Source organism: Chelonia mydas, chromosome 20 (genome assembly GCF_015237465.2).
Source record: "Chelonia mydas isolate rCheMyd1 chromosome 20, rCheMyd1.pri.v2, whole genome shotgun sequence".
In the NCBI taxonomy this organism is placed as follows: Eukaryota; Metazoa; Chordata; order Testudines; family Cheloniidae; genus Chelonia; species Chelonia mydas.
In genome coordinates, this window is record NC_051260.2 from 1200781 (window position 1) to 1220391 (window position 19611).

At 68.6% G+C, this 19611-nt stretch overlaps 1 protein-coding gene across 10 annotated transcripts in view; it reads right to left on the reverse strand.

Moving 5' to 3' along the window:
- Window positions 1-406: 406 nt before the first annotated feature.
- The window catches only part of FMNL3 (formin like 3), a 52355-nt gene continuing 33150 nt past the window's right edge, over window positions 407-19611 (reverse strand). For 7 of the 10 annotated variants that reach the window (XM_037883880.2, XM_037883876.2, XM_043532711.1 and 4 more), the window contains 20 exons: window positions 16886-16994; window positions 16251-16327; window positions 15652-15745; window positions 15211-15285; window positions 14837-14947; window positions 14129-14278; window positions 13527-13628; window positions 12859-13111; window positions 12708-12776; window positions 11624-11748; window positions 10549-10751; window positions 9963-10197; window positions 9386-9454; window positions 8225-8305; window positions 7852-7981; window positions 7250-7410; window positions 6388-6489; window positions 5115-5204; window positions 4447-4558; window positions 407-2312 (listed from right to left, as the gene is read on the reverse strand). In XM_037883880.2, the coding sequence (XP_037739808.1) occupies window positions 2140-2312; window positions 4447-4558; window positions 5115-5204; window positions 6388-6489; window positions 7250-7410; window positions 7852-7981; window positions 8225-8305; window positions 9386-9454; window positions 9963-10197; window positions 10549-10751; window positions 11624-11748; window positions 12708-12776; window positions 12859-13111; window positions 13527-13628; window positions 14129-14278; window positions 14837-14947; window positions 15211-15285; window positions 15652-15745; window positions 16251-16327; window positions 16886-16994 (2521 nt within the window). In that variant the 3' untranslated portion in view covers window positions 407-2139. Of the gene's footprint in view, window positions 2313-2670; window positions 2725-3995; window positions 4115-4446; window positions 4559-5114; window positions 5205-6387; window positions 6490-7249; window positions 7411-7851; window positions 7982-8224; window positions 8306-9385; window positions 9455-9962; window positions 10198-10548; window positions 10752-11623; window positions 11749-12707; window positions 12777-12858; window positions 13112-13526; window positions 13629-14128; window positions 14279-14836; window positions 14948-15210; window positions 15286-15651; window positions 15746-16250; window positions 16328-16885; window positions 16995-19611 lie in introns of all 10 variants that reach the window. The other 3 variants (XR_006286670.1, XM_037883879.2, XM_043532707.1) reach the window with 3 other exon arrangements.

Sequence of the window (19611 nt, forward strand, 5' to 3'; positions counted from 1 at the left end):
CGCCCTTGCTCTTGCCCCAAACAGGGAGGGCAGCTGGGCCACAGCAGCAATGGACGCCTCCCAGCTAGCCTTGGCTGCCCCTGCGTGTGCACAGGGCTTGGCTCATGGGGTGACTCACGGCTCGGCCTTGGGCCCCACCTGTGCACTGGGGGGACCAGCCTGCCCTGCTTCCCTCCTGGCTGGTTTCACCCACGAGTGTGGGGGAGCTGGGCCAGTCCTGGCGGCTGCAGCACCCGGCCTCCCAGCTGCACCCCCACACGGCGCGAGGGGAGGGTGGGGGTGCTGGGTAAGCTTCCCCAGCATCAATGCAGGCTGAGCGCATCTAGGTATAACCCGCATGGGCCCCGAGCCTGGGGCCGGGCGGATCCGTGGTCTCTCCAGGAGTTAGGAATGGGGCACAGCGGGCTGCATAAACAGTCAGTATATTTCACATGTACAAAAAGTCACAGCTAGCTACAGAGCGACAACGGCGACACTGTAAACAATCGGGCAGCCACGTGGGTGCCGTGGGGCGGGCAGCGGCCCCGCTGCAGCCACCGCCTGGGCCTTGGTCCCTTTCGTTCCAATAGTGTTCGTGCAGCCCCGGGCCTCGGGGCAGGAGCTGAATGCCCAGGGAGGGCGGGGGGTAAAGTGCTGGTCTGCTCTGAAAAATAACCGGGCCCAGGGTGGGAAGGGGCTGATTCCCCGGGCAGCTCCCTTAGGGGCTTCGGGACGGCCTCCCATCTCCTGGCGGCAGAGGAGGGCTAACACGCGGATTGGGCGCTCTTCCAGGCCGGGCACGGCTGTGACAGCGGGGGGAGCGTCTTTGGTTTAGTGGCTGCCGCAGCACGTGCTCCAAGGCCCACTACCACTGTTGCCAGCTTGTTTACACGCCCCCCCAAGCTGGAGCTGAACCTGGTTTGCCACTGCAGGGACATGTTCCCCTCCCAAAATCACTGACACCCCGAATGCTCAACTGATAGTGTTTGGTCAAGTGGCTGGACCGGGGCCCACTGGGGCATTTCGCTGACGTGACCCACCAAAGTGCAAGGGGCCCTGAGCCAGCCCTCCCCCTGCACTGGCTGTGGGCCGGGGTGTGGCAGTTCCCCCCACGAGACTCTCCTGGGGGTGGGGGGTCAGCGTTTGCCCAGGTCAGAGCAGAGAGGCACCAGGCGCGGCAGACCCCAGCGAGTGGAGCGGAGAAGGCCGATTGCAGCCGTTGCTTTGACAAGGAGACAGGCGCGAAGGCCGCGTGCAGGGCACGTCAGGGCCCACTGCACTTAGTATTTGGTCTGGAGAACACCACTGTTCGTCAGGGCAGGTCACACCAGGCCCCATCCCACCTTTAAGGACAGGCCTTGGGGCGCGGCAAGGAGGAGGCATCACGGCCGTCACCAGGGAGGCCGGGTTGGGGGAACCTCTGGGGCCGCTGGAGGCTCAGGCCCTAGCTTGGATGGTGTTACGCCGGCAGCGGGGGTGAGGCTCATTCAGGCCCCAATGGCAGTGGAAGGTGGTACCCAACCCCCTGCAGGATCCTGGCCTCCACCCCAGCTGGGACACGTCTGCCCTTGGAGGACACGGCCGGCCGGGCTGGCCGGCTTTTGGGTTTAGGAAAGGCCCCGTCTCCCAGTGGTTCCTGGCCCCGGACACAGCACATGGCCCGGGTCAGCCCTGGTGCCCTCCATGTGTTGCACAGGGCCAGCGATGGGAAATCGCCCCAGGGGAGGTGCAAGGGGCCCCGAGCCCGGTTCTGGTGTAGCCCCAGGTGAGGCTGGCGGTCAGGCCTTGGCTTTCCAGAGGGCGTTGTGCCTGGAGAAGGCCGGGGCAGCCACGCGGGGCCAGCAGCCGCCTACGCTGCCATGGGCTGGAGCGTTTCCAAGCGGCTGGGAACAAGGCAGGGAGGGGGCTGGTTGGTACCTGGGCCACAGCCTCCCTGCAGCGGCTGCGCTGGCTCGAGACCCGGTGGGGGTCGGTCTAACCCTGCCCCCCCCAGACTCGGGCCACAGGGGGGCCCACACCCAGGGTCACGGCCGCTGGAACCCGAGCGCCAGGGGTTGCTGCATCTGCCAGTGTCCTTCCAACGGTGCCGGTGCGGACGCCGGCCCCGACCGTGCCGAAGTGGAGCTTCCTTGCCCCAGAGGTGCAGGCCCTCGGCCCTCGCTAATACTGTCGCTCTAAGGCACTTCCCAAGGCACAGAGCCAGCCTCGCCCAAGGTCCCTTTGGTCCTTCAGTGCGGAGTTGGGGCAGGGGGCGGGAGGGGCAGGACAGAGGCCCCTGGGGTCCAGGCTCCGGCTGGCGGCGTTGGCCCGTCTGAGCGGCTGGGAGTGAAGGTCTGGTCGGGGGAGAGAGCGGGTGTTAGGAGGGGGGAATAGGGGCCATGGGCAGGCCAGGGCACCCATGCAGAAGCTACTCCTGAGAGGCGCCCAGCTCTGGGGAGTGACACTGCAGCCACCCACCCCTTCCATCTGGCAGCAGCGGCTGTTTGCTCCTGGCTGGTGGGACCAGTGACCCCCCAGCAGAGGCCCCAAACCTGCTTTGCGTGCCTGTGGAAAACCAGCCCCCTGGCTCACGCGCAGAGCCCCGGCTGGGCAGCTGCAGGCAGCACCCTGGGGTGGGACACCGAGCCAGGCCGCAGCCAGGGACCTTCGCCCGGCAGCCCTGGCCAAGCGGGGGGCGGGGGGGTCCCTTACCCTCTGCCCTGGCTGGGGTGCTAGAGGCAGATTGTTCTTGCTGCTATGGGGGGGGATAGAAACAAGGGGGCATCAGAGCCAAGCCACTGGCAGGGTGGAGTCCCCCCTCCGCACGGGCAGGACCATGCCTTGTTCCAGAGCGGGGATGCCCCGAAGGCCAGGGGAGGGAGAGGCCGTTTCCTGGGGGGCTGGCTTAGGGGTTTGGTCTCCTTGCTTTGGCATGTTAAGGGCTGCAATCCCATTTCACCCCCAACACAGAGCACGACTCCACCCCCCTCCCCAGAATGGCCTCACCCAGGCTGCCAGGTGCTGAGACTCGGCAAACTCACTCCACATGGAGGCAGCGGCAGGTGGGAGCAGACACTGAGCTGGATTCTGCAGCCCATCCCCCTGCCCCCAAACCCCGCCAGACCCCACAGCCAGCGTCGGTATCAGCACCGTCCTCCCAGAGCACAGCCGGTCCCCCCGGCGCCGCCGACCCTGCTCCATGCACTGGGGCAACGAGCTAGCGCATCACCGACCAGCAGAGACCGCTGCCTCGACCCCACGCACCCCCCATGCAGGCACCAAGCCCCCTTGGGGGCGGATTTAGTAAACTATTCTACTGCGTTAGCATGGAGGGCACATGCTCTGGGAGGGGACGGCATGCAGTGCCAGGGTGGGTGCCCCTCAGCAGGGGGTGGGCAGGCGGGCGAGGGGGGGGGAATGCAGGATGGGGTGCTCTGGCCGGGGCCGGGGCGTGGAAATGCAGTGCCAGGGTGGGTGCCCCTCAGCGGGGGGGTGGGCGGGCGAGGGGGGGGAATGCAGGATGGGGTGCTCTGGCCGGGGCTGGGGCGTGGAAATGCAGTGCCAGGGTGGGTGCCCCTCAGCAGGGGGTGTGGCGGGCGAGGGGGGGGAATGCAGGATGGGGTGCTCTGGCCGGGGCTGGGGCGTGGAAATGCAGCGCCAGGGCGGGCGCCCCTCAGCAGGGGGTGTGGCGGGCGAGGGGGGGATGTAGGATGGGGTGCTCTGGCCGGGTCCGGGGCGTGGAAATGCAGCGCCAGGGCGGGCGCCCCTCAGCAGGGGGTGTGGCGGGCGAGGGGGGGGAATGTAGGATGGGGTGCTCTGGCCGGGGCCGGGGCGTGGAAATGCAGCGCCAGGGCGGGCGCCCCTGAGCAGGGGGTGTGGCGGGTGAGGGCGGGGATGTAGGATGGGGTGCTCTGGCCGGGGCCGGGGCTGGGGCGTGGAGGTCCATGCAGCGCCAGGGTGGGTGCCCGTCAGCACAGGACGGGGACAGTGCATGCGGGACGGGGCGCTCCGTCCGGGGCCATGCACGGGGGCGATACCTTTGCAGGGCATTACAGCGCCCGGGGCTAACAGCTAGACTCGTCGTGGTGGGACGGGTCGCAGAAGAACCTAGAGCCCCGTTTGGCGGATCGGGCCGTGAAGGGGACGCTCTTCAGCACTGCAGACGTTTGACAGAGACACGCGTCAAAGCCCGCACGGCCGACCCCCCCGGCCCCCCCGCCCCCAGGGAGCAGCCAGCCGGGGCCGAGGCTCAGCGAGCCCCTGGCAGCGCCACGGGCCACCCTGGCTGGCGTTGAGCAGAGACGGCTTCTGCCCCAAGCCAGCTTCCAGCCCACCAGACAGACGTGGCGCCGCGAGGGGCACCCAGCAGGGCAGGGGCAGGACCCAGGCGTCCTGAGTCCGGGCCCGGCGCCCCGTCCACTTGGCCACGCTGCCTCGGGGGCTCCCCCAGCCCCCGGGGGGGGACAGAGGGGGGGAGCGGGCACCTACCCGTGATGATGTCCTCGATGGTCCCGTCCTTGCCCTCGTAGACGGGCCGGTGCTCCTTGGCCTGGCGCCGGCGCAGCTCCGCGATCAGCTCCTGCTCCTGCCACTTGTTCCTCTGCAACGGACACTGGGTGGGGGCAGGGCTGGGGAGAGCCCCCCCTGCCCCCCCCCAGGCAGACCCCACCCGGCCCGTACCCCCCACACCGCCTTCCCCCGGGGGCAGACCCCCGCCCGGCCTGTACCCACCCCCAGGGCAGATCCCGCCTGGCTTGTACCCCCTGCCCCCGGGGGCAGACCCCGCCTGTAATCCCCCCACTGCTTCAGGCAGATCCATCCCGCCCCCCCCCCTCCCCCCATCACCTCCTCAGGCAGGGCAGATCCTGCCCCGCCCAACCCCCACCCTTCCAGGAGTGCAGGATGGGAGCAGTGCTGAGAGGGACAGAGCAGCGTCACCCGGGGGTGCATGTGTCCCGTCCCTGCATCCCCCCCATGGAAGAGAGCACGATTCATGGATTTTCCCCCACCCCCCCTGCAGCTATGTCCCCCCTTCCTGGGAGCGGCCTTTGGCTTTGTCCCTATGCCGCCGGGCTCGGCGACAGGTGAAGTGCCATAGGGATTGGGGGGGGGGAAGCTCCGGGCCGCCCCCGCCGTACCAGCACCCCCCTCCCTACCTTCTCCAGCTTCTTGGCCTCCTGGGCCAGCATCTTCTCCCGCAACACCTCCTCCTGCTTCTTCCGCTGCTCGTTCTCCTGCTCCGCGTCCTGCCGGCACAACGGGGGCGGGGGGTGTGAACGGCACCGACCGGGTCGGCACGCCAGACCGCGGCCCGGCTGATGCCAGGTCCGTCAGGGCGGGAGGGCTCGCGGCGTGGGGGGGAAGAGGCGGAGGGAAGGGTCAGCAGGGAAGGCAGGAATCGCTCAGCCGCAGCCCAGCGGGACAGGCGGGGGTCTTCGGGATGCCGCAGGGCGGGGCAGCCGGGCTGGGGTCCAGGAGCAGCAGGGGTGGCCGGGGAGGTGCCAAGATCCAAGCCGCCCGAGAGCTCACAGGAAGTGCCGGGACCGCGCCCCTAGCGGACGGGGCAGCCGTTTCCCGTGCGGGACAATGGCAGGAAGGGGCCTGCTCCTGCGGGCTGAACCCAGCCCCAGGACACAGAGCGGGGGGGGCCTCCTGCGGTGGGGGGGGCGCCGGCTCTGCAGGGGTTTGACGAAGCGGGACTGTTCTTAATGTTTCCTCTGAATAGTGTGGGAGTGCCTCAGTTTCCCCTAGGCAGTTCTTAAGTATCTAGGTGGTGGGATGAGGGTGTATGATCATTGCAGAGCCCTAGAGGGCAGGTGTGTGCAGGGGTTTTTGGACACAGAGAATGGCCAACACCCTGTTTCCTGGCCACTGATGGCCTGGGCCCTTCCCCCCTGCCAGGTGAGAGCTAAAGGGCTGGAGAACAAAGGAATCCAGTGACCTCCTGGCCCGGGACAGGGACAAAGCCCAGAGGAGGAGGGGCTGGAGGGAGTTTCAGTTTGGGCTGGCTGGGACATGGAGTGAAGGGCAGACGTGGTTGTCTGGCTCACTGCCCCCCCTAATGGACCCGGCTGCGGGGTCCTGTTCTCTGCACCTACAAGCTCTGGTTTAGACCATGTTCCTGTCGTCTAATAAACCTTCTGTGTTACTGACTGGCTGAGAGTCATGTCTGACTGCGGAGTTGGGGGGCAGGACCCTCTGGCTTCCCCAGGACCCCGCCTGGGCGGACTCGCTGTGGGAAGCGCACGGAGGGGCAGAGGATGCTGAATGCTCCGAGGTCAGGCCCAGGAAGGTGGAAGCCGGGTGAGCTGTGTGTCCTGCAGACAGGCTGCTCCCAGAGAGGAGACTTCCCCAGAGTCCTGCCTGGCCTCGTAGGGAGCAGTTCCCGAGCATCGCCCGGGGACGCCGTTACAGGGGGGCTCCTCTCACCTTGTAGGAGCGGATGAAGCGGACGAAGACGGGGAAGAACACGGAGGGGGGCATCGTCTTGGGGCTCTCGCCAAAGTAGCGCACGACCATGTTGTAGGCGTCCTGCCAAACAGGAAGCGGATGATGCTGGATCGTAGCAAACTCCACGCGCCCCCCCAGCCCCCCAGGTGCATCGCTACGCAGCCAGATGGCGGGAATGTCAAATGCTGTGGCGTGCAAAATACTACCCGGCCCCATGCGGACATGCACGCAGTTCTGGTGCACAGCGTGTGTGCACAGCGCACACCCGGCCACACGCTGGACGTGAGCGCAGTACCGGTGCACAGCGCGTGTGCACAGCGCACACCCAGCCACACGCTGGACGTGAGCGCAGTACCGGTGCACAGCGCGTGTGCACAGCGCACACCCGGCCACACGCTGGACGTGAGCGCAGTACCGGTGCACAGCGCGTGTGCACAGCGCACACCCAGCCACACGCTGGACGTGAGCGCAGTACCGGTGCACAGCGTGTGTGCATAGCGCACACCCGGCCACACGCTGGCACGCAGGTCTGCACCAAGAGATTTCTTAGCGCCTGGTTTTTAGTCACCGCAAGTCCCACGACTCAAGCGACAGGCCCAAGGCGCGAGACGCTGCTCGCCCTGGGCCCTACTTCAGCCTGGGGCCCTCAGCTCGCAGGGTGCTTGTGGGGGCCAGAGGAGGCGTCGGAGGGGGAACCCCATGGCTGGGCTGCCCCGCTACAATCCCAGCCCTGCAAGGGAAAGGAGACTGGGACCCTGGCAGGATGCTCGGCCCTGCCGCGTTGGGCCAGCCGCCGGCGAGCGCACCGAAGGCTTGGTGCCCCCGGTGCCCCGGCCCTCACCTCCGCCGTCCTGGCGTCCTTCTGCAGCTTCTCCAGCCGGCCCTCGCTGGCGCCCAGGAAGTTGCGCAGGACGCTGTTGTCGTGAATGCTGCACTCGCGCCGGATCAGGTCCATGCCGCGCCCCAGCTCCTTCACGTCCAGCAGCACGTTCTCCAGGGACACTGCGGGGAGGCGGGGGTCAGCTGAGGGAACCCCCGACGGGCGAGACCCAGGCCAAGGGACCATCCCCCCTCTCGGGGACATGCTGCTGACCCGGGCCGGGCGTCCAGCTAACGGGGCCAGGATCCATAGCAGGGTGGGGTGCAGCCCCCCAGGTGGACGAAGGTCCCAGCTCTGACGGGGCCTCAGACAGGGCCGAGAAGGGCTCGGCGGCCGGGGAAGGGAGCGATTTAGCCCTCGGGAAAGCCACACGTCCCCCTTGATCGGGCCGTGGCAGCTGCAGCCGCTGGAGCATTCCGGGCCCGGTGGGGGCGGCCAGGGCTGGGCCAGGCCGGCGGGAAGCGGGGCAAGCGGGAGAGAGCCATGGGGGGCTGGCTCCAGGGTCCAGGGATGGAGCCCCGAGGCTCCACAGCCATTGTGGGGGGCAGGGGCCGCTGCTCTACCTGCTGCTGCCTTCTCCACGAAGTGCAGCTCCTGCCAGAAGGTGGCCAAGTCCGGGTACTTCTCCCGCACGGTCAGCGCGATGAAGTGCAGCAGTGTCAGCTTCCGGTCGGTCGACTTGGTGTCCAGCAGCTTCGGGGAGGGGAGCAGAGCGAGAGGGGGGGTCAGGGCTGCGGCGGGGGGGGCACCAGGCCTCGTATACGCACGTGGAAGTAGCTGCACGAATGGGCACCTTGTGTACAAAGCGTGAGCGCACGAGGGCGCGTGCGCAAATTAGCGTGCCCCGGCGTGCGTGCGTGGGCTTGCAAGCGGGTGTGCAAGCGGGTGTGCACGGCCCAGCCACCTCGCCACACGGGTGGCCCGAAGGCTCCTTACCAGGTCCAGACTCTGCAGCCGGAAGCCGTAGACACAGCCGCGCCTGCTGCTGTTCATGTAATTGCCGAGGGCCAGGACGATCTGCAGAGGGGCCCGCGGAGCAGGGTCAGAGACACAAAACCAGCCGCCGGCCGGAGCCTGCAGGCAGCCCACGCCCCCCCGCCTAGGCCCCCAACAGAGCCCCGCGTCCCTTCCCACCTCCCAGCCCGAGCGGCCTCCTGCCTCAGGCGTCACAGCTGCGAACGGGAAGCCAGGACTCGGGTTCTCTTCCCAACATGCCACGTGAGTCGCCCCCTGTGCCTCAGTCTCCCCATCTGTAAAATGGGGCTAAGCCCCCGGCTTCCTTCCCTGCTGCAGTCACCCAGCCGGGCTCCCACCTAGTGCCAGTGGCTCCTAGCCCAGCTCACTGCCCACGTTCTAGCCCCAGCGCCTGCTTGGGGCTCCCACCAGCCATCCCCCCAGACGAGGAGCAGCTGGGGGGCCGGGCAGCGCCAGGCTGCAGAGAGATGCCTAAATCCCCAGGGACCCCCCTCCCCGGCAGCCACACCTCTGTTTCCTGTTCTACCCGCTGAGCAGCCCTGGGACAGCGCCAGGAACACCCCGGTGCCCCCCGCTGCACAGAGCAGGGCCGGCCAGGCGCCAGGAAAACCCCCGAGCCCCCCCCTCCCCCCCCCCCAGCCACACAGAGCAGGGCCGGCCACGCACCACGAAAACCCCCGAGCCCCGAGCCCCCCCCCCCCACACACACACACAGAGCAGGGCCAGCCACGCGCCAGGAAAACCCCCGAGCCCCGAGACCCCCCCCCCACACACACACACAGAGCAGGGCTGGCCACGCACCACGAAAACCCCCGAGCCTCCCCCCTCCCCCCCCCACAGAGCAGGGCCGGCCAGGCGCCAGGAAAACCCCCGAGCGCCCCCCCTCCCCCCCCCACACACAGAGCAGGGCCGGCCAGGCGCCAGGAAAACCCCCGAGCGCCCCCCCCCTCCCCCCAGCCGCACAGAGCAGGGCTGGCCACGCGCCAGGAAAACCCCTGAGCCCCGAGCCCCCCCCCCCCCACACACACACAGAGCAGGGCTGGCCACGCGCCAGGAAAACCCCTGAGCCCCGAGCCCCCCCACACACACACACAGAGCGGGGCCGGCCAGGCGCACACTCACCTCCAGCACGTGCTTCAGCTTCTGAGACGCCTTGACGGAGGCCGAGGCAGCGATGACGGCGTTGAGTTGCTGGTGGGGGCAGGAGAGGGACCAAATCACCGAACGCCGTGTCCCCTACAGCCGAGCCGGCAACATCCCCCCCCCGCCCCCGCCCGGGGTGCGTGCGTCGGTCCCCCCCCGCCCCCGCCCGGGGTGCGTGCGTCCGTCCCCCCCCCCGCCCCCGCCCGGGGCGAGACAGGACACGGGGATCTGTGCAGGGGGCGGGGGGTGGGTGTCCCCCTCCTGCCCCCCCCGGGGTGAGATCTGTGCGGAGGGGGCTGGAAGGCCTCAGCCCAGCTGCACCCCCCACCCCAGGTCTTTGGGGCCGGGCCGGGGGGGGGAGCACTTGCCCTTAGCTGCATCCCAGGGGGCTGGAGCGAGCGGAGGGTTAACCGGCCCCCAGGACGAAGGGGCGTCACTGATGAGCCCAGCCCCTGGCCCTCCCATCCCTCGCCGTGGCGGGGCGAGGCCTCGGACCCCCCAGCCAGGTGCCCGGGCTCGGGGCTGGGGCCGCGCGGGGGCGGGGCGGGGCCCGTACCGGCGTCAGCATCTGCAGGTTCTCGTGGAAGTTGCCCAGGAAGGCCATGATGGCCATGCGCTGCGCCAGGCGCTCCACCTTGCTGAAGTGCAGCATGAACCGGTCCTCGTCCGCCAGCTCCTCCAGCGGCTTGCGCTCCTTCTCGTACTGCCGCAGCAGCTTCACCTCCGCCTCGGTCGGCAGCACCCGCGCCAGGCACTCCACGAAGTCCACCGGCAGCGTCTGCAGGTCGAACCTGCCGGCCCGGCGGGACCCGTCACAGCGTGCGGGGGCAGCCCCCGCTGGGCCTCGGCCTGGGGCCGCGGCTCCGAGGCCGGCAGGGGAGCCGGCTGCGGGCGGCCATTTACCCTCCCAGTACCCGCGGCAAGGCGGCCTGCTCGCCCCCGCCGCCGGGGTCTGACTGGGCCCCTCCCTCCCCCGGGCTGAGGGGGGGCAGTGGGTCGCCTTGTGCACGGACGTGCGAGGCTCCTGCAAAGCACTGGAGCCAGGGGAGGGGACTCCAGCCCCCCGTGTTCCCAGAGGCCGAGCTCCGGCTGGGGGCACAAAGCAGGGGCTCCCCCGCCCCGCCCCGCCCGGGGGCACCTACATGTGGATGGCTCTGCAGATCTCCTCGGCGCTGCGGCCCGCCTTGCGCAGCGTGATGGCCAGGTTCTTGGCCCGGTTGGCCTCCAGCAGCGTCACCTTGCTGGCCGCCTTGTGCGAGGCCTTGCTCTTGGCGCAGACCAGCTCCACGGCGGGGCCCTGAGCTTTGGTTTTGAAGAGCTCCTCGAACTTGTCCAGGTCCAGGTCCTGGCGGGGAGAGGAGAGCGCGTCCCCCGGTGCCAGGCTGGGCACCCGAACCGGGAACAGCACTGCCGCACCGGCCGCGCGAGCTGCCAACTCGGCTGGGGGACCCCGCCCAGGAGCTCCCTGGGGGTCCCTGCAGAATGGGGGGCAGCACCCCAGTTAGGGACCGCCCGCCGCCATCCCCGGGGGCTCCAAGGACGGGACCCCCTGCCGCCATTGCCGGGGGCCCCACGGACGGGACCCCCACTAGGGACCGCCCGCCGCCATCCCCAGGGGCCCCACAGATGGGACCCCCTGCTGCCATTGCCAGAGGCCCCACGGACGGGACCCCCACTAGGGACCACCTGCCGCCATCGCCAGGGGCTCCACGGACAGGACCCCCTGACACCACTGCCGGGGGCCCCACGGACGGGACCCCCTCTAGGGACCCCCTGCCGCCATCCCCAAGGGCCCCACGGACGGGACCTCCTGCCACCACTGCCGGGGGCCCCACGGACAGGATCCCCGCTAGGGACCACCTGCTGCCATCCCCAGGGGCCCCACGGACGGGACCCCCTGCTGCCATTGTTGGGGGCCCCACAGATGGGACCCCCACTAAGGACCGCCCACCGCCATCCCCGGGTGCCCCATGGATGGGACCCCCACTAGGGACTGCCCACCACAATTGCCTGGGGCCCCACGGACGGGACCCCCGCTAGGTTGCCTAGGAAGGACAGGAGGGGCGGGGGGATGGACCCCATTGGGAATCCCACATCGCACTGGGAATGAGCCAGCCGCAGCCCCAGTGCACCGCTGCCCCCAGGCCGGCAGCTGCCCCTGCGCCGTGAGCTCCGCTCCCCCTCCCAGCGGGACGAGGCCCCCGGACCTGCCCCCACCTGCAGGATCCTCTCGTCGTCCAGCTCACTGAAGACGGTGCCGCTGATCTGGTTGGGTTTCAGGGCCGTCCAGTTAAAGACGGGCAGGCGGAACTTGGTCTTGATGGGCTTCTTTATCCGGATGGCTGGGGACAGGGAGGGCGTGAAACCGCCTCGCTCGCAGCGAGCCCCCAGGGAGCCCCCCAGCCTGGGCAGGGAGGGCCGGAGAGAGGGGCACGGCCCCGGGCGATGCCCCCAGCCGCCCCGTGCAGCCGGCCACAGACCTGGGCTGGAAGGACCTGCCCACAATCGACGAATCCCAGGACACCGGGGCCCCTTAGCCCCCCGCCCCAAGGGTCAGCGCCCCCAGGCCAAGCCGCTTCTCGCCGAGCTGGGCACCCGCCGGCTGAATGGGGCAACGGGGGGGACCCAGACGCAGGGGGCGCCTCAAGAGCAGGCAGCAGCAGGGGCAGCCCCGGGGGTCCTCGAGGTCCCTCTGCCCCGGGCGGGCACCCCAAGGCCCTCACCGGTTCCAAGCCTGCAAACCCAGCGGCTGGGCGGGGCGGCGGGAATTTGGAGGGAAATTTTCCCGCAACCACAGCCCAGGCCTTGGACATGAGGGGCAGTTCCAGGGAGACCCCCCCCCCCCCGCCTGCCCCACGGGAAACACCCACACACACCCTACGGGGGATTCTCCCCCCCGCCCCACGGGAGACACCCCCACACCCCCTATGGGGGATTCTCCCCACCTGCCCCACGAGAGACCCCCTCCCTGGCCTGCCCCACAGGAGACACCCCCATACACCCTACGGGGGATTCTCCCCCCCTGCCTGCCCCATGGGAGACACCCCCACACACCCCACGGGAGATTCTCCCCACCTGCCCCACGAGAGACCCCCTCCCTGGCCTGCCCCACGGGAGACACCCCCACACACCCCAAGGGGGATTCTCCCCCCCTGGCCCACGAGAGACCCCCTCCCTGCCTGTACCACGGGAACCCCCCCCCCACAGAGGATCCTCCCACCTGCCCCATGGGACACCCCCCCCCACTGGCCCCAGGGCCAGCACTCCTCAGGCGCCATGCCCTAACAGGGACGCTTCCTACCTGACAACCCCACGGTGAGGATGACGGAGGGCGAGGACCCAGGCAGTGGGGGCGCAGGGGGGCACCTGTCTGTGGGGAGAGAGGGAGAGTCTGAGGCGCTGGCTCCTGGGGGGACACCTGGCCCCAATCCCCAGGCATGGGCCGAGCTTACCTGGCAGTGGCGGGGCCGGCGGGGGCACAGGGGGCGGGGGCGGCGGGGGCGGGGGGGCTGCCTCCACAGGAGGCAAGACCGGGAGGCGGAGGTCGCAGTCGGGGATGTCCCCTTCGCCCCCCAGGGGCGGCAGCGGGTCACCCCCCGGCTCCCCGGGCTGGCGGGAGCCGCAATGGCGCCGGAAAGCCTCCTCCTTCTCCTTGACGATCCTGCGCAGCGTGTGCACCTGGTGAGTCGCGCTCTCGAAGGTCTCCTGTCCCGGCAGACGGGGGCGGTTAGGGCTGCGTCCCCCCCCACGAGCCAGATCCCGGCCCCCACGTCCGGAGCGGGCCTGAGCCGCTGGCCCACGGGCTGCACCCAGCGGACGGAGCCCGGGGCCCCGGCTCCCAGAGCTCGGCACACGGCCGGGAACGCGGCCCTCGGCTATGGAAAGGGGCCGCGCCGAGGGATATTCCCGCAGAGCACGCTCAGTAGCAACCAGGCTCCCGCCAGCCCCCCAGGCAGGGAGACCCCCGGCTCCCCAGCCCACAGGCGGACAGGGGCATGCTGGGAACGGGGCGGGGACGGGAGCACCCTTGGCTCATGGCAGACGAAAGGCTCACGGCCCCATTGCTGAGCTGCTCAGCCGGGGGGCAGGCGGGTTCCCTGGCCCGATCCCTGCCCCACACCTTGACCAGCTCCAGCTCTTTCTCTCGCTGTAACAGCTGCTTCTCCAGTTCCGCCACGCGCATCACGTTCTCGTTCTCCAGGTCCAGCAGCTTCTCCGTCAACTGCCGAGAGAGCAGGAGGCTGCTGTTACCGGGGGCCCAGGGCGCCGTACTCCCCGGCTGCCGGCTCTGCAGCAGGTTCGGACGCAGCCCCCACCCCCAGCACAATCAGAAGCGAGGCCCCCTCGCCCCCTCCCGCCCCACGGCAGGAGAACTCCTGGGAATCTGCCCCCCCGCGCCCGGGACACTCCTGGGGGAAGTCTGACGTTCCCAGACCCCCAGGGAAGAACCTCTGCAGAATCCCCTCAAGGGTGAGGGCCAAGAGCACCTCACAGCCCGGCCCCGACCCCCGGTGCCGGTTCCAGCCAGACCCATCCGCCCAGGCAGTCCGCAGATGTGAACGCCGCTCCGGTGGCTCGTGGGAGTTGGAGCCCCCGGTGCAGCCAGCACCCTGCTGGGAGACGGCACGGAGGCCTGGTGGGGTGCAGAGCCCCGGGTGGGGCCGGACCCCGCGTGGCCTGGTGGGGACCCAGCCCCTGGTGCAGACGGGCCGAGACGCCTACGTGGGATACGTGCTCCTCCAGCTCCTCCACTTTCTCCAGCGCCACGTTCTTGGTCTCCGCATCCTCCAGCAGCCCCCCCACGTCGAAGACGTTGTCCAGGTAGGCCTGGATCTGCACCTGCAGCTTCTCGCTCTCCGTGTGCCGCGACTTCTGCAGAGGAGGGGAACCCAGCGTCAGGGCAACAGGACACCGTCTGCCCACCCGCCTCCCCTTCCCAGGGGGCACCGGCCCCCCGTAGCGCACCCACTTCTCCCCAGCGGCATGATCCCCTGCCGCAGCTTTCCTCCCGCACCACCCCTGGTGCTGTCGCCCACCCCCGTGTCACAGAGAGGGAAACTGAGGCGCGGTGAGGCTGGAGAGGGAGGGCGGCTGCCCTGCATGAACCTCGGGGAGTCACTTCCCCTCTCTCCGGGCCTAAGGACCCTTCCTCTCCGCATTTGCCTGGAGATTAAAACCCATCTTAACCCATCTTAACCCATCTTAACCCATCCCTGACTACTGGGGGCAGGGGCAGGCTTGGGGCACAGATCCCCCCCCACCTCTGCCTATTGTGCCTCGCTCTAAAGCGGCCGGTGCTGGGCCCCAGAGGGGCTGATGCAGCCTGGCCACGTGTCCGTCTCCTCCCCTGACACTGAGCTGCAGCCCCTGAGGCGACCGCGATGCACCTGACGGAGGAGAATCTGGGGTCTCGGTGCTCCCCGGCTCTACCTGCAGGAACTCCTCCAGGCCCAGCTTGGTGAATTCGTACTGCAGGTGCACCCGGAAATTCATGTCCTCCACCGAGTGCACCACGATGTTGATGAACTGCATGCAGGCCACCTGCAAGGGAGAGGGGGCGTCACCGCAGGGAACGCGGGGGCAAGACACCCACACCAGCCGGCCGGCCTTTGGTGGGGGGAGGTCACGGGGTCTGGGATCCAGGCACCAGCCGGCCGGCCTTCGGGGCAGGAGTCATGGGGCCGGGAGCCAGGCCTGCCTGACATGGGCAGCTGTTCTCCAGTGACTCGGCTGCCAGGCACTTCCTAGAGGCCCCCTGGGAGGGCAGCGCCGGCCCCGCTCTCCCCAGGTCGGGGACTGCTCACCATGAAATCGATGCTGCTGTCCTCGTTCCGGAAGTAGTCCATGAGCTTCTCAAAGCGGTGCGTCTCTTTGCAGACCTGCAAGGCGCCCACAGAGGGGTTATCGCCTGGCCCACCCTGATGGCACCCCCGCATGCGCACAGCTCTCCCTAGGCCCTTGTGCCCATCCCCCCGGCATCGGGGCATGGTCTGCTCTTCTGTCTGATTAACCCTGGGATCCCTCCGTCCTGCAGCTCCCGGGGCAGCTGCTGTTTGCTGGAACGGGCTGGACAGAGCATCCCTGGGCGCCCCTAGAGATGGGGCTGCCCATCCCCGACAGCCAGGCTGGGTCACCCAGGCCAAGAGCTGGCCCCAGTCTCTGCCCCCACAATGCCCATCCCAGCCCCTGGAGCTCATGGGGCGTGTGCGGGGAACGGCGCCCCCCTGTGGCAGGGCCGGGCTCACCTCTTTGAAGTTGTCGAAGGCAGCGAGAATGATTTCGTGGCCTCCCCTCACCAGGCAGACAGCCGCCAGCAGCTCCAGCACCAGGGCCTTGGTCCTAGGGGACGACCAACGGGCTGAGTGACTCACCCACCACCCAGAAGCCCTGCCCTGCCAGGGCAGAGCCCAGCCACGATCCTGCCGGCCTGACAGCAGCAGAGTCTGCGCCGGGGACGCCTCTGTCTGCCTGGGCTGACCCTCGGGCTGGGGACAGGGGCTGGGGGACGGTCCCAAAGAGCCCAGGCAGGTGCCAGGTTCCCTGCCACCCTGACCTGGCAGGGGTCAGGGAGTCCAGTGTCTGCCAGCTGCTGTGGGCACCGTCCCCCAGGACCTGGACTGAGACCCATCAAACTCATTTCACACTCCGGCCACCCAGCTGCTGCTAAGGGCCTGTCGCTACCAGCCGGGGCTGGATTGGAGCCCAGGAGCTTTCGGCTACGGTCTGTAATCCCCGCGCTCCCCCCCGGCCCAGCCCTGCACAGCTCCTCGCTGAGACAGGCCCAGGAAGGGGACCCAGCGGAGATCCAGGGAGGGGACCCCGATCTGCTGCCTCTCTGCCTCACCTGGGGTTCTTGTTATGCAGGCTGAGCGCGATCTCATTGACGGCGTGGGGATGGGACATCACCAGGTTGAATCCGTACTGGGGAGGGAGGGAAAGGCAGAGAGCGGGGTGTTAGCAACAGCAGGATGGCCAGGAACGGGGGTCGGGGGCAGGCAGGGTACACAGCCCCGACACACAAACACAGCCCCTTTGCTTCCCAGCAGCTCGGGACAGGGTTTCGTCCGGAGCAGCCCGTGGGCCCTCACCAGCTGTCTGTGCCCGCCCCGCTTGCTTGGAGATGGGGAATTTTATAGGAGAGAAAAAAATCAACAAGTTCACATTTTTTGCACCAGGGGAATCTCAAATCCAGGTGCTACCTGCTGCCCAGTCCCAAATTCGGTCACAGCCAGGCCGGGCAGGAGAGGGTGCCGGAGTCTGGGAGGGCTACGCACCCTCCTGCTTCAGGACCGCAGCGGTGACTGGGGGTCAGGAGGGGAGGTGATCCCACTGCCCCCCTGCAGGGATTCCTGCCCCTCGTCTTGGGGGCAGGTCCAAGGGCTCGACACAGCCCGAGGGCAGGGGCAGTAGCCACTGAGGTGGAAGCACCATGTCCCCCCATCGCCCCCGAGCCTGTGGTAAGTGTCGGGCGCCGGGTACCTGGTAGTTCATGATGGCCCGCAGGCACATGATGCAGACGTGGACGTCGTCCTTCTGGCTCACCAGCCGCGAGTTCTTCAACGCCTTCCTGCTGGGCAAGGTGCTGCAGCTGGCAGAGACAGGGCAGGCTGCGGTCAGCGAGCCCTGGCATGGGCTGCCTTGCGACCTCCGAGCCGGACGCCCCCAGAGCACGCTAGCTCACGAGACCGGACGCCGGGGCTGAAACCCGACCGAGCGTCTCTGAGCCACTGCCCCGCCTCCCCCAGCCCCGGAGCTGCACCTCGGGCCAGCCTCGGCCCTGCACGCTTTGCACGCTCCTCGGAGCGCACGGGGAGGGGCCTGCCCAGGCCTGGCCCCGGCGGAGTAACAGGCCCCGGCCCCTTCCCCAGCTGCGGGCACTGCAGCACCAGCTGTGTCAACCCCACTGGTTCTAACCCCCGGCCGGGTGGGGCCCACGTGGCCAGCGAGCCTGAGCCCCACGGGCCACGCCGGGCAGGGAGGAGTCTGTGTCCTTCAGCTCCCTCCCCAGATCCCGGCCACACCCACCCTGCCTTGCTGCCCGGCAGGGCAGCCCCCCTCAGACGCAGTCCCAGAGGAGCCAATCCTACCAGCCCGAGGGGAGGGCGCCTCACCCGTCCCGTCCCACGGCAGCACCTGCAGCCTCCTGCCGAGACCCAGGGAGCTCACCGTCTCGACAGGGGGCGGAGGGGAAACTGAGCCACAGAGCCGGGAAGGGACCGGCCCAAGTCACGCAGCAGGTCGGTGGCTGGGCTGGGAACAGAACCCAGGTGTCCTGTGTCCCAGCCCAATGTCCTGTCCACTAGGCCACACCCTCGCCTGTCCCGTTCCCCCACCGCTGCACCACAGAGACGCCCCCTGCCAACAGGCCCCAGCCCCTGGCTCTGAGCGGTAACGGGGCCATCTCCAGGCTCCGGGGGCAGCAGGGCCAAGGGAAGCTCCCGGAGCCCCATGGGAGGCGCCCAGCCCGCGGGGACGATGTGGGGTGCCACACGGAGCAGGCAGGGCAAGGCACACAGAGGGGGAGGGACAGGGCAGCAGGAAGGGCACTTGCTGGTCACACGGGTAGTGCAGGGTCCATGGAGGGGCAGGACACACTGGGGGGCCGCAGGGCAGATTGGGGGGCGGGGGTGAGCACAGAGGTCTGCCGGTGCCAGAGGGGCTGGGAGCGAGGCAGAGACGCGCCGAGCAGGGGGGATCCCGCAGGAAATATGGATGAGGGCGCAGAGCAAGAGGGAGGCAGTCGGGGGGCCGGTAGGTGGAAAAACGAAAGGGGGAGAAGAGAAAGAGACGCGCATGCCCACATGTGCAAACACCCAGATGCACACGCATGCACACATCGACACACGTGAATGAACACCCAGGATGCACACTCCACTTACACACACACACACACACACACACACCCCCATCTGTGCAATGTCCACACCCACGCGCGTGCACCCCCACCCACGTCCATGCAGCTGAGCAGAGCGGAAAGGCAGAGCGTGGGGGCAGCCCAGGGGGGTCGTGCCCTGCAGGCCGTGGGGCCTGGAGCCGGCGGGTACTTACCCAGCGAGAGGTGGGGCAGGCACAGCCAGAGGACAGAGAGAGAGAGCACAGGCCAGAGAGACGGGCAGGCAGAGCGAGAGGGAGACGGGCCCTGGAAGCAGAGAGAGGAGGGTGCGTTACTGACCCCCCGGGGCAGGACACGGGGCTGGCAGCAGAGAAGGGGACAGGCCGGCCCCGGGGAAGCAAGAAGGGGGCGCATGTCTTGGAGGGTGGCGGGGGGGGGCACAGATGGTGCGTAGCGTAGAGCAGAGCAGGCAGATGCAGAGTGCGGGGGCAGCGTGGACCCGGGGGGAGGGGGGGGGAGTCACGTGCAATAGGGCAGAGCAGAGGGGGGTGTATCAGGCAGGCGGGTACATTCCATGGGGAGGGGGGTATCATAGTGCAGAGTCGGGGGAGGGGGTGATATACCGCAGGGCGCAGAGGGTATGTGTGTAGGTACCATAGGGCAGAGGGGGAGGGGAGTATACGTACCAAAGGGCAGAGGTGGGGGTACATACTGTAGGGCGGGGAGGGGCGTATACGTACCATAGGGCAGGGGAGGGGTACATACCATAGGGCAGAGGGGGGTACATACTGTAGGGTGGGGGAGGGTTACACACCATAGGCTGCATACCGTAGGGCACGGGGGAGGGGCCATAGGGCAGAGGTGGGGGTACATACTGTTGGATGGGGGAGGGTACATACCATAGGGCAGGGGAGGGGTGTGACGAAGCGGGACTGTTCTTAATGTTTCCTCTGAATAGTGTGGGGGTGACTCAGTTTCCCCTGTGCAGTTCTTAAGTCTCTAGGGGGTGGGATAAGGGTGTATGATCATTGCAGAGCCCTAGAGGGCAGGTGTGTGCAGGGGTCTGGACACAGAGAATGGCCGACACCCTGTTTCCTGGCCACTGGTGGCCTGGGCCCTTCCACCCTGCAAGGTGAGAGCTAAAGGGTTGGAGAACAAAGGAATCCGGTGACCTCCTGGCCCAGGAAAGGGACAAAGCCCAGAGGAGGAGGGGCTGGAGGGGGAGTCAGTTTGGGGCTGGCTGGGGACATGGAGTGAAGGGCAGACGTGGTTGTCTGACTTACTGTCCCCCAAAATGGACCCGGCTGAGGGGTCCTGTTCTCTGCACCTGCAAGCTCTGTGTTAGACCATGTTCCTGTCGTCTAATAAACCT